A 15896-nucleotide genomic window follows, 5' to 3' on the forward strand; every position below is an offset into this window, starting at 1 on the left:
CCAACATCTTAGACTTTGTTTTAAGCCATATAAACTACGCTGAAGCTTACATACTTTATTCGATCCATCTTCGTATCCTGGTGGTTGTACCATGTATATTTCTTCCTGTAGTTCTCCGTACAGAAATGCTGTCTTGATGTCGAATTGTCGTAGTATTAATTTTTCCACAGCTGCTACTGCGAATATCGCCCTAATTGATTCGTATCTGACCACTGGCGAAAATGTTTCATGGTAATCTATACCATATTTCTGTGAACAACCCTTAATGACCAATCTGGCCTTAAATTTATCTATACTACCGTCAGTTTTATATTTGGTTTTGAACACCCATGCATTTCGTAATGCAACTTTATCCTGTGGCAAATCGACTAGAGTCCAAGTCTGATTTTCGTGTAATGAATTAATTCCGTCGTTCATAGCATTATTCCATTCATTTTTGTTTGACCCAGTAATTGCCTCATCATAATTCAATGGACTGACACAGTTAGCAATACAAGTCTGAACATTATACCTGTCCGGCTTCTTAAGTGTATTCCTGTCACGTAGAACCATAACATTTCTATCATCGACTATTTTTTCGTCCTTCTCACGCACGCCCGTTGAATTAATTTGAGTGTCTGTAAACTCTATTGTGTCAGCAATTACATTTTCATAATTATTACATTCGTCTTCAAATATAATGTCTCTGCACACGGATATTTTATTTGTTTTCAAATACCATACACGATAACCTTTCGTGCTGTTCGAATAGCCAACAAATATTCCTTTTTCACTTTTTGGATCCCATTTCTGACGTTTTTGCTTTGGTATGTGTGTATATACCGCAGTACCAAAAACTCGTAAATGTTTAATATCTGGCACGACTTTATAATATAACTCGTAAGGTGGCTTACCATTCTGCGAGCTCGTTCCGGTTAGATTAAGTGTATAGACTGCTGTGTTCACAGCTTCTGCCCATAATGATACGTCAAGATTTTTCGCACATATCATTGTCCTGGCAGCTTCTACGATTGTTCTGTTATCAAGCTCGACTTTCCCGTTCTGTTCCGGTGTATATGCTACCGTAGTTTGGTGTCGTATGCCATATTTCTGTAGAATACCTGTAATATCCTTGTTTACAAATTCTAACCCATTATCTGTCCTTAATATTTTGACCTTAGATCCTGTTTCTGTTTTAACACTTTTTATAAATGTTTCCATAATATTTTTTACTTCATATTTATTTTTAATAAAATATACCGTTCTGTAACGTGAGTAGTCATCTCTAAATAATAAAAAATATTTTGACATACCGATAGAGTCCCTCTGCATCGGTCCACATAAATCTGCATGTATTAAATCGCCGACGTTAAAATATTCGGTCTCACTTTTACTGAACGATTGACGGTGTTGTTTCCCGATTATGCAGTCGCTGCATACAAATTGATCGTCCTTGGTTGAATAATCGATATTATGTTTTGCCAAACAATTCCTCACGTATTGAATATTCTGGTGAGCTAAACGCTTATGCCATACTTCTAATCGTTTTTCTACTGCAATGTTCGCATAACATTCAGCTTTCGACGGTGTTTCGACTTTGATCTGTAATTCAAACAACCTACCGCATCTTGTGCCTATGCATACAGGATTCCCGTTTCTTTTGAACATACACGTTTTATTGTCTGACGTTAAGAGGCCGTCCTGGTAGCAAAATTCGGCCGTAAAAACATGCTTTCGTACTTCAAGTTTTCCTCAGCTCTCATTAGTCGTAGAAACATAATTTTTGCACCAAAATAAACGTGAGAAGTTCTTCTAGATTTTGTCGTTCCAGATTTTCGAATTTTTAATTTAAACCGATTATATTTGCATTTGAAATTTAACAAAATTTTTAAATTTTTAAAAAATCTTTTAAAATTCACAAAAAAAGAAATCAAAAATCTGGAACGACAAAATCTATAAGAACTTCTCACGTTTATATTGGTGCAAAAATTATGTTTCTACGACTACCCAAAGCTGAGAAAAACTTGAAGTACGAAAGCATGTTTTCGGCGGAAAAATTATAAATTTACGGCCGGCATGTGGTGCGCTCTGCTGACTATAGCGGCAGCGTTCAGGAATAGTGTTCATACCACCGCCCCCGAGCGGCTGTATCCATACCGCACCATAGGTCAACTAGTTTTCATATCGCGACCGACTCGTCGTTTATAAATAGTCGGTTCGAACACAATAATGTTGATTACAGAATTTTTGTTTTATTATTTTCATTATACCCATATCGAAGTTTATATTTCGTATAATAGTATTCTGCTCACCGTATTTTACACTAATTAAAAATCTTTCGTCATAAAATTGTTATAAATCGTTTAAAAAAATTACGATTTAAATAATTATTTTTTTCATTTTGTAGACAATTTGAAGATTTTTTTTTTTTATTTTTAAAATAAATTTACAATCTGTACCTTGGCACAATAAGTAAATGCGATAAAGGAATAACATAATAAGTATTGAACATATCTAATCTAATCTATTATGAAGAGAAAAAAAAAATAGTACAATAAGTTAAAATATACATGAATCATTTGTGGAAAGCAGCCACCCATTAGAGACACTTTCATTTGGAAATATTTAGATTTATTTTATTTTTATTTATTTATTTATTTATTTTTTTTTTTTTGACTGATAGTTCATCTGTCAAGCAAGTCACGACACCATTTCCGTTTTAACCTTCTTGGAGAGTTACCGGGGATTGTTGGAGTTAAAAGATTTCTAGCAAGCGGGTTGGGATGAGATGCTAAGCGAAGGTGGAAACGTTTGTAAAACGATTTAGCTTCCTCATAAACTAGAGGCATTTTTAGATCAGAATGGATAGTAAAATTAGAAACGTAAGGAGGGGCATTTAATAATTTACGTAAAGCGATATTTTGAAATGTTTGGATCTTATTTACATTGGTTTTTTTTGCATTTCCCCAAAGTTGAAGGCCGTAAGTCCACAAGGGTTTAAGTAGGGATTTATAAATAATTAGTTTAGTGTTGACATCTGTATGTTTATTTTTAATAATGAGGTTTTTTAGTAGGCGCAAACGTAGATTTAGGTTTGCTCTTTTGGACTTGATATGCTGGCCCCAGGTCAACCTTTTATCAAGGATAAGACCAAGATATTTAGTGTTTGGGGCACTTGGGATTTGAGTGCCATAAATATAGACATCATGGCAGGGTGCAAGTCTGAGGGTGAACGTGGTGTGGGTAGATTTGGATTGGTTTATTTTAAATCTCCAGTTGGTGTACCAACCTTCCATGAGAGTAAGATGAGTTTGTAGGTTTTGTATTGCTAGTAAAGGATCAGAGTGAATAGATAATATGGCCTTGTCGTCCGCGTAATCAGCTACCATTGTGTTAGGAGTAGTTGGTTGGTCAGAGGCATAAATATTGTAAAGGATAGGTGAAAGAATACCACCTTGTGGTACTCCAGCAGAAATATTGGCTATAGAAGAGAATGCATCGCCAATACGAACTTGGAAATTGCGATCAGAGAGATATGATTTAATAACAAGGAAGTAAGTGGGATGAAGAAATTTTTTTAATTTGAAGAGCAGGCCGTCATGCCATACCCTATCAAATGCCTGGGAGATGTCCAGGAATGCACTTGTACAATAGAGTTTTTTCTCTAATGAGTAAGATATAGCATCAACGAGTCTATGAACTTGTTGTATAGTTGAGTGGGCCGTACGAAATCCAAATTGAGAGTTAGGAATGATAGAATTTTCCGCGATACTTGGGAGCAAACGCTTAGGAATAAGTTTTTCCAGAATTTTTGCAAAAAATGGAAGAAGACTTATCGGACGAAAGGAGGAAATTGAATCAGGTGGCTTATTAGGTTTAGGGACTAGGATAATAGTAGAAAATTTCCATAAAATTGGGAAGTGAGACAGACGTAGAACAGAATTGAATATATGGGAAAGATGAATTATTGCTTTTTTAGGTAAGCACCTAGCTACTTCAGCTGTAATAAGATCAAATCCGGGGGATTTCTTAAGGGAGTATTTTGAGATGGCAAATTTGATATCATTTGGTGTGAAGTGTTTTACTGGACCAGGGGATGGACGTAATGGTAAATTAAGATAATCGTTTACAATTGTAGTATTGGAATGAGAGATTATGTCAGGGTGAGGTTGGAAAATATTGGAAAGATGCGTTTTAAAAAGTTCAGCTTTGTCAGGGTCTGAAATGACAAAACTGCCGTCAGGATTTTTTATAGGAAGATTAGGAGATTTATATTTACATATTTTTTTAGTCTCTCTCCAAAGACTACCATCTTTTGGGGAGAAATTGGAAAGATGATAAACAAGGGATTCAGATTTATGTTTTGCCAAAACTTTTTTAAGATAATTTGCTAATTTATTATATTTTTGTTTATCAGACGGAAGACGCGTTCGTTGGTACATAGCTCTGGCTCTACGTTTTTCTACTATTATACTACGTATAAATTCCGGAATTAGGGGGTAGTGGGGTGAGGGTTGAGGTTTTATTGTAGAATGCCATGCGGCAGATTGGATGAGTTTCGTGAGATTATTTACAGCAAGATCAATATCATCAGTAGTTTTTAGTTTTACATTTAAGTGAATTTGTTGATTAACAAGGTCATGGAACTTATACTTATTGGTAGTGGAATTAAATAATTTGGGAGACTCAAGACGTGTCAAAGGTGAGGCACTTACTGTTAGCATAACTGAGGAGTGATCGGAGTTAGGTTCAAAGAGGTTTTCTGTTTTACAATGAAGGTTATTAGGAATCTTAGCTACAAAAATATCTAAGATATCTGGGTTTTTGTGTGTTGAAGTCGGCCAGTAAGTAGGACCAGGAGGAGCGAGAACTGTATAATATTTAGTTGAGCTAAAATTTTGGAGGACAATCCCACGTGGATTATTAGCTCGACAACCCCATGACAGATGTTTAGCATTATAGTCACCTCCAACTATAAAATTGTGTTTTATTGTATTAAAGTAGTCTGAATAGATTTGATTTGTTATCTTATGTTTAGGAGGCGAGTAAATTGCCGCAATGGTGATAGGAATATTATTTAATTTAATAGTTATGGCACAGGATTGCAAATAAGGTTGACAAAAGTTTGGGAGAGATTGATAGATGATAGACGATTTTATTAGAATGGCAACTCCACCATGCGCCGTGTTGTCTGGGTGATGCCAATGGTCTTAAAAATCATGTTAATGAACTTGAAACAGTACTTCACAATAAACGTATAGACATCGCTCTTATAACGGAGACCCATTTCACCAAATACTCATCCATCCATATTCCAGATTACAAATTATTAATTTGAAGATAAACTTATTTTTTTTAATGTTGACCAAACAAATATGAAATTTAAATCTGTATAACAAAAAAACCTTACATACATGCAATTAAATAAAAAGCTGTTGAATAAAATTACCAGAGTAATTAATAATGTACGACGTAATTCGATAACTTATATAAATTATAGCAATTCGTCATTTTAATCCCTAGACCCTAATCATATGAATTATTTTTATAAAGCAGTCAAATACTGTAATTATTTATAATTAGTAAACAGTACATATAATATAACAGATGATTATATTTTATTTATTTATTTATTGATAGTAAATTAATATATAAACGGATTGAACGTAATTCAAAATATGATAAAACAAATTACATTATCACATAATTACAGTTATATATATAATTATATATAATTTTCAGACTATTATCATAATTTGATAGTCGGAATTTGTCACAATTACATATTATATAAAGTATGATGGTATATATAAAACTCATAAAAATAAATATTTTATACATTCATAAATCATTATATAATTATATCTTAAATCTACTTAATTTCTACGCATTGTATGTCGTCTACTGATTTTGTATTGACCAATGCTTTTATATAACTCATTGACACTTTATTTTGTTTATACAGTTTAAAACTTATCTTACTTATTACAATTATTAACACTAATATACCTATACCTATTCCTACTGTTACGTATGTTATATTAGATACAGTTACATATTCTATAGTATCATCTATTTGTGACTGTAATAATAAATCTAATTGTTTTGCGTTATTTGCTAATGAATGAAAATCGGGATAATATGAATTATTTATTTTTGGAAAATCATCCTGTATCCTATTAGTTTGATATTGTTTCATATTAGCCGTTATGTTCACTCTCGGAATGAAATCATACGATGTTTTCGTTACTATTGATCTGGTGGGGGTTAGCTCATACTCTTTTGTTATCGCACGACACGGATACGTGAGAGAGATTGTACCTGTGTTTTGCAAGGTTTGCAACACTGGCTCTCCACTCGCACAATCAATGTTGATTGTCGTTGGTTGTTCTGCCGTGTACAACCAAACATTTTCGTTATCTAACTTGTGTATCACTAATTTTTGAATACGTGTAATTTTTATTTCACATGCTTTTGGAATTACATCTTTATCCTGACTACTAAATAATTTCGCTTCACAATTGTCCGTTTCTTGAATATAGTGCGTCTGAGTGTTCGAACAAATATAATATTCTTGCATATGTATGCATTTGCTTAACTCTATGTCATCTATGTATATTGAATACACATTATCCTCTGACATGGCCAAGTATTTATTCGTTGGTTGAATTAACGCATATACTGACTTTTTCTGTTTTATAGGCAATGGTATTGATTTGTATAGGCGGTATTCCCTTGTATCGACTATCGGAATGGCTATTATGAATATCAATGTATCTGCTACTCTTATTACTTGTAAGTTACTCATTTTCATTAACTTATGTACATTCTGTATTGTGACTTGTTCAGCGAAGTTCTCTCTTGAATCTAATTGTATTCTCACTTGTTGTAACTCTGCTAAAAAATCTGTCGCCGAAATAATGCTAGAATGCATATGACCTACTTGTGCTGTATTTACTATTGCTACTAGATTGTGAGTTTGGAATGAATGTTGTGTTAACAAAACATTTAATTCCTCAGTTTGTTCATTCATTATTTGTCTAACTTCCATTTCATTAATCAATTTACCTACTTGGTTTGCTTTACTTTCCAACTTGTTTATATTACTTATTATCGCTGTTTCAGTTTGTTGTATCTTCACCATTGCTCGGTCTACATCATGTACTGTTGACTGTACTATTCGCGTTTGCTGTCGCATATCGTGAATAACCCTAATTTGTTTTTCGCTTATTTCACTTATTTTCTTATCAAAAAATTCATAATCTTCGTCCGAACATATTCCAAATAATGTTTTTGATAATCTACCAATTCCGTTTATCAATCCTCTTCTATAGCGTTCGTTTCTACTAACGGCATAGTTTATCTGTTGTCGCGTTTTCTCTATATCATGGATATATGATGTTGTTGTTGTATTAAATTGCTCGCATAAATACGACCAAATTACCAAGTGCTCTATTGGAACTATTTCTGTGTTTTTTGCAATTTTTAAACAATGTTTTATTGTTTCCTTTTGAAATTTCTTAATTCGTTCAAAATTACCATCATACGTGGTTAAATTCACATAGACTGATAATTTCCACTTTGAATTTGTTGTTTTTATTTTTGTCAAATGATTAAAAACAATTCCTGATGGTGATTCAATTTCCTTTATTCGATAATTTTCTGTTAAATTTGTTGCCATGATAGGTTGTATGATTAATATCCTGTAATAATAAGATATCATTGGTTTACTACTTATTTTTATGTTATTGATTACATAGTTTTAATAGATTTCTATGTACTTTAACTAATTTTTTTCCTCTAATGATTGTTACATTTTCATTATTATTTATTTCTGCTATTACATACGGACCTAACCATTTTTGTGCTAATTTATTTTTTTGTTGTTTTTCCATAAGCCATACTTTGTCATTTATTTTTAACCTAAGTGGATTAACCTTACTATCATATCGACCTTTTGTATTTTCTTTTGTATTCACTATACGTTGTTTTGCAATTTCATAAGACTGTTGAAATTTTTGCTTAATCTCATAATTATAATCTTCATAATTGTATCTTGGTTCAGGTGTTTTCTTTAACGATGTAGGTATTTTCCCTGGAAATCCATACAGTAGTTCATACGGTTGGAATTTTGTTGTTTCATGCTCTGTTGTATTATATACATACATTGCATATGGAATAAATTCATCCCAATTTGCTAAATCTTTGTCGACATAATGTCGCAAATAATTCCCTAATGTTGAATGACTTCTCTCTAATGCTCCATTACTTTGTGGTCTATACGGTGTTGTGTTGAATTTAGAAATTTTTAATAGCTTACATACTTCTGAAAAAATTTTACTTAAAAACTCTGTTCCCTGATCAGATACTATTGATTCTGGAATTCCATGTATACAAACAAATGAGTTCACAAAACTATGCGCTACAGTATTAGCTTCATGGCATACCATAGGTGTCGCAATACTAAATTTTGTTAAATCATCTTGCATTGTAAGTACATATTTGTTTCCTTTGTGTGTAACAGGAAGTGGTCCTACTATGTCCATAAATACTTTTTGGAATGGTTTGTCTGCCGTGGAAGTGATAACCATCGGTTGCTTTGTATGCTTATTCGAAGTTTTATTCTTTTGACATGATTGACATTTTTGTACATAATCTGTTACTTCTCTTGCCACTCTTGGCCAATTATACTGTTTTTTAATCTTTTTTATTGTATTTGAAATCCCTCTGTGTCCTGCCAAAGGACTCTCGTGCATTTCCTTTATAATAGTTCTTTTTTCCTGATCCGTAAGTTCATTCGGTGTAAATATTTTGATTTTTATACTAGTGCCTTTAAACAAATATCTTATCATTATTCTTACTGTTGCCCAATCGAGCTGAAAAATTTGATCACCTGTTTTTGATACTGCTAAATCTGCAATTTGATTGTTTAAACAAAATGTTTTTAAATTCTGTAGACAATTATACACATTTTCGTAAGTAATTGGACTTTTTCCTTTCTCCGATAAAATCATATATATTATATAACGGTTACTTTTTTTTAAATATACTAAATCTGTAACTTTTTTATTTTGATTACTTTCCAGATTCCCGAATCGTCTTCGGAATTCCAGTGCCAATCCTTCCTTTAACGTCAATTCCCGTGATACATAATGTACGAGATGCGAATGTTCGTCTTCAAAAATATCACCTGCTATTTCTATAATATTTAAGTTTTGGACTATATTTGTCTTAATATACTCCATATATTCATTATATGTTGTACTGCTTACTACTTGTTCCCCTTCTATTTGCATAATTTGTGGTATTCTACTGAGAGCGTCAGCATTAGTATTTAATAAACCTGGTTTATAAATAATTTCGTACTCGTATTCCTCCATTGCTAATCTCCAATGCATTAACCTTGATCCTGGATTCTTGTGATTAACCAACCATCTGAGAGGCTGATGATCTGTCAATATATAGAATTTTCTTCCCAGTAAATATGGTCTTAATTGTTTTAAGCTCCATACGATAGCTAACAACTCCTTTTCTGTCGTACCATAATTTTGCTCTGCTTTATTCAGTACCCTTGATGAGTATACGATTGGTAAATCTTCCCCTATTTTACCTTGTGAAAGAACTGATCCAATTGCAAAGTTACTTGCATCGCATGTTACATTAAATGGTTTATCGAAATCTGGATAACTAAGAATAGGTTCACTCACCAATGCATCTTTTAATGTTATAAATGCCTGTTGACAAAGATCTGTCCAATCATATAGTGTATCGCTTTTCAACAATGTGGTTAACGGTTTTGCGATCTTACCATAATTTTTTATAAATCTACGGTAATACCCTGACAGACCTAAAAAACTTTTCAATTGTTTTTGGTTTTTTGGTTCTGGAAAATTCTTTACACTCAGAATTTTTGATGGATCTGGTTTCAATCCCTGTTCTGTGATAATATGACCTAAATATATAACTTCGTGACGCAAAAATTCACATTTCATAGGTTGTACTTTTAAATTATAATCTCTGAACCTTTGAAAAATTTCTTTTAACTTTTCACTATGATCTCTTAAATCATGAGCATATACAATAACATCGTCTATATATACAAATGCTTTTATTCCATTTATTCCTAATAACACTGTGTTCATTAATCTTTGGAAAGTACTTGGTGCTCCTTTTAATCCAAAAGGCATTTTAAGAAACTCATAATGTCCTTTATCTGTCGAAAATGATGTCTTAGCTCTATCATCTGCATGTACCGACACCTGATGGTATCCGCTCGCTAAATCCAAGGTCGTATAGTATCTAGAATTGCCTAGTTGATCCTAAATATCATTTATATTAGGAATCGGAAACACATCTCCGATCGTAACATTATTTAATTTCCTGAAATCTACACAAATACGAAATTTTTGCTTCCCTGAACAGTCGACCTTCTTTGGTATCACTATTAACGGGGCGTTCCAAGGTGAAGTACTCTTTGTAATGATTCCATCTTTTTCCATTAGATCTACCTGCGTTGATATCTCTTTTTTGTGATTCTGTGGTAACCTATATGGTTTAATATAAATTGGTTGAATATCAGGTGTTGTTCTAATTCTATGTTGTATTGCTGATGTCCCGTCCAACCTGTCACCTTCTAATAAAAAAACATCTGAATACTGATTAAATATATCTTTTAATGATTGGTACTCCTCCTTATTGAGATGCTGCAATCTTAACGACTGCTCCAATAACTGTAACCGATTTTCATTATTCCGACTTCCTATAGTTTTAGTACACACTTGTATGTTCGCTTCTTCAAATTTTTCATATAATAAATTACTCAAATCTACTGGCTGTAACTTAATAGAATTTTCATTTTGATTGACAATTTTTGTTAACACCTGCCGATTTTTCACTTTAGTAATTACATTACCAAATTGAACTCGATTTTGCAATACTTGTGAATATATAATCACTGTATCATTTTCCTTTATTTGATTATCTGTAATTTTTACTGGAATGATCATTTCCGATCTCGGTGGTACTACTGCAATGTCTAAATTATCTACATGCGGAATGTCTTGATTTACCACTGTAAAATTGTCTTCATTAAGTGTTGATGTTATCTCATTTTTTGAATAATCAATTGCTATCTTGTTATCCTCTAAAAACTCCTTACCTAAAATCCCATCATGAGGTATTGGAAAATTATTATTAACAACTTGAAACCTTACTTGTCTTTTTTCTTCTCCAAAATTTATCATTATATTTACTGACCCAATTGTGTTCACAAAATATTCATTAATCCCTTTTAATCGATATAAAATTCTTTCGTTAACTTTTACGTCATCTTTTAATGACAATAACTTTACTATATTTACTTCACTCCCTGTGTCAAGTAAAAATCTTGATTCCTGATTAACGAATTCCGTAGCCTGACATATAATGTGATCTTTAAAAAGTTGAGCCTTTAATTTAAATGCTCTTGAAATGTTACGGCTGTTGCTTTGATTTCCTGGACCGATCGTTCGCCGCTCTGAATCGACCCTGTCTCGTTTCCCGAAGTTGATGGTTCTGACATTGAACTTAAATTTGCCTGACTAGCTCTTTTCTCATTGTTGTATTTTAATTTCCTGCATACTCCAATTTCATGACCTAGTTTCTTACAATATTTACAAACAATAGCCTTGTTATTAATCGCACTATTACTTTCTGCAGTTTGCCGATGAATATTTGCTGACCAATTGTTTGGTTTTGAATTTTGCCCAGTATTCGTAACCCCGTTCTTTTGATTCTCTTGTGGCTGTTTTATAAATTGATGATTTGATCTTGACCTACATACCTTGGCCATGTGACCTACTTTGCCACAGTTGAAACATGTAATTTTCGCTGTATTTTGCTTCGGCATTTTTGATTGTGTTTCCTTATCTGATTTGTATGACGTTTCCTCCTGTTGAGCCACCGCAAATGCTTCCTCTATTGTACTCGGACGACTTGCCTTTACTAACATTTTTATAGGTTGTCTTAGTCCTTCAATGAAAATACTTAATGTTTGAGTTTTTAAAATTCCCTCTATGACTTCTGCCACTGCTGCAGTTTTATCTTTGGTTTGAACATTCAACGTCAAATGAAATAGCTTTTCTAACCGGCTATAAAATGTACTAATTTCTTCATCATATTTCTGACGAGTTGTGGTCAATTCTAACATCAAATGTGTGGAAGTATGTTGTGGTTCAAAACAATTTTTTAACTGTGTTTTCAATTCTTCCCATGAATTAATTTTTTTAAATCGGACAACTTGAGCTGCTTTTGCTGTTAAATTTGCAACTATTGCCCCTAATATTATGGGTTTTAACTCCTCACTAATGCATGAAAAAGCAAATTCTGATGACTTTATGAAATTATGTAAGCCTTCAGAGTCTTGTTTGTCAAACTTTGGTAATATTCGAAATGCTGCCTCTAAAGAAGTAATTACACTCATATTTACTAATTCAGTACTCGATTGACTCAAATTTGGTACAAAACTGTATGATTCAGTACTACCATCAAAAGAAATATCTTCCTTAACAATGTTTGAACTTAATTCTGCTGGTACTCCTAACCGTCTACGCTGTATTGGCAAATGTAATGTGTTTCTACCGGTGTCAGGATTCTGAAGTCCTAATAAAGTACTCTGATTCTGCACTGTATTTTCTACTTGGTTACTAACGCTATCCCTGCCTAATGTCGTTTGACTTGCCCTACTATCATCTGAATCAAATGACCTATCTGGGACAAATGTTTTGTCTTCACTATCGCTCTGTGTTATGCTACTAGTACTACTACTATCGTTGCTCATTAATTAAATATAAATAGAAAAATATAGATATGCTTACAATACAATATATAAAAATAACAAACTTACAATACCAATAAATTTAACATTATCGGAGTTGTTTCTCTGTTGCCTTGAAAAAGTTGAATGCTGAATTTGTTTGGAATGCTCTGTAATTGACTGGAATGCTTTGTAGTTGACTGGAATGCTCTGTAGTTGACTGGAATGCCTTGTAGTCGAATGAAAATGCTCTGTAGTTGAATGAAATGCTCTGTACTTGAGTGGAATGATCCGTAGTTGACTGGAATTATGCACCTTGACTGGTTCAATAACAATTTAACTCACCCTGATTGAATGAACGCGCCTCGTTTGAATTAATGGTTCTTTTGAACCGCTGCCACCAATGTTACAAGTCGGTTGACCGTAGCCTCGTACTTGTGGAGTTTGTATATAGATTTAGTAAATAAAGTAACAAACACACGTTCAAATATTCAATTAATAAAGTTTATTGCGTTCTGAACATGTACAGTCAATGGCACTATCTCCATTCTCCACTGCCTGTCTTACAATCTTAACGTTCCTTATATCTAAACTTCTGTAGGACAATCCCTCCTATATAAAAAGTGCTTACTCGCAGTTTCGGGATTGTACCTGTTTACACTAATTTACAATAATCATTTCAATTTCATAATTCTAAATGTTTTATAAATACTACATTTCTAATTTGTTTACTAACTGCTACATCCTTACTTACTTCCTATGTTTAATAATACCAAATCATAACATCATTGTATACTAATTATTGTAGTCGACATTTAGAAAAAGTTTCAATTTTTTTTTTCATTGATGTAATTTTGCTTATGCTGTTTTTGCCGTTTTGCTTGTATATTTTCCAAAATATGCTGAGGATCTAAAATGTCGTCTATCAACAGCCTCTTTCCGTACTGGGGATTGACTATTTCTGGAAGTAAGCATTCTGTATAAAATCTGAAAATATAATTGCATATGATTATATAATTACATAAAATTAAATTACTATAATTTAAAAATTAAAGTTCAATTACATTTTTAACTTTTCAATCATTTTGTCTTGCCAGAAAGCATCATCGAAAGTAATTATTTGTATTTCTATCCAACTTGCCGAATAAACGACGAAATAACAAAAATTTCGTTTTGAAATTCGCATTTGTCCCTGAACTTGATAATAGTAACTATGATCCACTTTTAATTCCATTTTACCGTTTTCACTGAGACGACAGAATGATAACTGAAATTAAATATTATAATTAGAACATTTGGAGCGATAAATGTATTGATTTATAACGAAGTGTGTTTTTTTTTAATTTATTGTGTCTATCCACATAATAAATAATCGTAATAATGCTTTGATTTTCAAATACGAAAATTCTTGATAGTTTTCAAAAGTTTCGTGAAAAACAGAAAAAAATTTAATAAAAATTGGACTTTTTACACCATGGTAAATCCATGGTATATTTATTAATATATTAGCATTTTCTATACACTATGACATTTTCATATTATCTTGACACTTTTGAAGCTACTCATAGGTATAAGAAAATTTAATTCGTATTATTTTGTTTTTAAATTATTGGAGATGTGTAATTAAAAAAAAAAGTTGAGCGTAAATTCTTAATAATATTTTATGAGTTTCTGGAGTACAAATTTTGACAAATTAATTTCCTATATTAAACTTATAAAATACTCAATTAGCTATAAGAAATGAAAATTTAAAACAAGGTTTCTCATAATTAGTTTATATTGTTAGTCTGTAAGAAATAAGTTTAAAAATTACATACAGTAGATATATATATTTTTTTTTAATAATTATTTTAAACGAAATTACTAATTATATATTATAACGGAGAATAACGGTTTTCTTAAATTCATTTACGTGGAAATCTGAAACTTTTAAGTATAATATCAAGTTAAATGTTATCAGAGAATCATTTTTTGTTCACATAATACACTTACTACACATAATACACTTACTTTTTTACTGTCTATAGCTTCTAAAAATGTTTTAGTGTCTTTTACTCCAAATGGACATTTAATTTCAACTATAAAATCATCATTGACAAGACCGTCTATAAAATATAAAAAAATAAATTAGTAATATTTATTGAATTAGTGATATAGGTAATATAGTTTACCAGGAGAAGCTGCTAAATAAGGAAAATCTTCATCAATAATAAGTCCACATTGATTCACTTTACAATTTAATTTTTTTTCCAAAGCGACGATAGCTTGTTGTTCGGTGGCTTTACCATAATCTGTTGCTTTCGAAGAAAATGTTCTATATATTATACTATAAACAGTATTTTTGCATGACGTAGTTGGCCGAAGTTTACAAACGCAGCCAAAATTTGACGGCGTGAGCCGATTTCTGCGTTCAATGTGCCAAATTTGAGAGTTTGCTTGTTCCCTTGTTTGTTCTTCAATGGCTAACCGTTCACGTCTGTCCAACTTCAATGCATTTATAAAATTTTCTTTTGTTTTTTCTAATACTTCCTTTGAAATATTATCGTCCGGTAATGGTTCAGCTAAACCATAATGTTGATCCGGGCCTTTATTACACCTTTTTTCTAGATTTCCGGAGAAAAGAAGTTTTTTAGATTTTGGTTGGCATCTTTTCTTTTCACTAGTTTTAAGGAATTTTTTTCCTATTTCTCCTATAGAAAAAATATGCATTTTGTGTAAATATTTCGTATAAATAACATTATAACAATATAACAATATCTTATACCTACCCAATACGTATAATAAATGTAATTAATAATACCATTATTATTATGTTAGGTAGATACAACAAATTGTTTAAAATAATAATAAATGTTGTATAGTATTCACCTGGACTTATTTCATTGATTATATTTTTATGCATCAACCGAAGAAATTGTCCACCTGAGTTACAGGATATAACCGCAGCTTCTACTCGAGCATTATATGAATTTCTTTGTGAATAATTTATTCTTTTACCAGCTAAATATTTATTAATTACACTATTGAATTGTTCACACACGTTATTGTCAACATTCATCAGTAAACTATCGATGTTTGCTACTAAGCGAGATATTATTTGGGATATATCGCTCACAAGCCCTGA

The 15896-nt window shown here is 31.9% G+C and overlaps 2 protein-coding genes across 2 annotated transcripts; both read right to left on the bottom strand.

Annotated features, from left to right (window-relative positions):
- Window positions 1-5851: 5851 nt before the first annotated feature.
- On the bottom strand, window positions 5852-7702 carry LOC132936706 (uncharacterized). Its single transcript, XM_061003467.1, has one exon. It carries the CDS (start codon window positions 7700-7702, stop codon window positions 5852-5854), a length of 1851 nt encoding a protein of 616 aa, XP_060859450.1.
- A 5897-nt stretch (window positions 7703-13599) lies between these two features.
- LOC132946980 (uncharacterized) lies at window positions 13600-15876 on the bottom strand. Its single transcript, XM_061017133.1, has 4 exons — window positions 14944-15876; window positions 14783-14877; window positions 13837-14039; window positions 13600-13759 (listed from the first exon to the last, which is right to left on the bottom strand). The coding sequence occupies exons 1-4, from the start codon at window positions 15479-15481 to the stop codon at window positions 13600-13602; spliced, it is 996 nt and encodes a 331-aa protein (XP_060873116.1). The 5' UTR covers window positions 15482-15876.
- Between the last annotated feature and the right edge of the window lie 20 nt (window positions 15877-15896).

Source organism: Metopolophium dirhodum, chromosome 1, assembly GCF_019925205.1.
Source record: "Metopolophium dirhodum isolate CAU chromosome 1, ASM1992520v1, whole genome shotgun sequence".
Lineage (NCBI taxonomy): Eukaryota > Metazoa > Arthropoda > Insecta > Hemiptera > Aphididae > Metopolophium > Metopolophium dirhodum.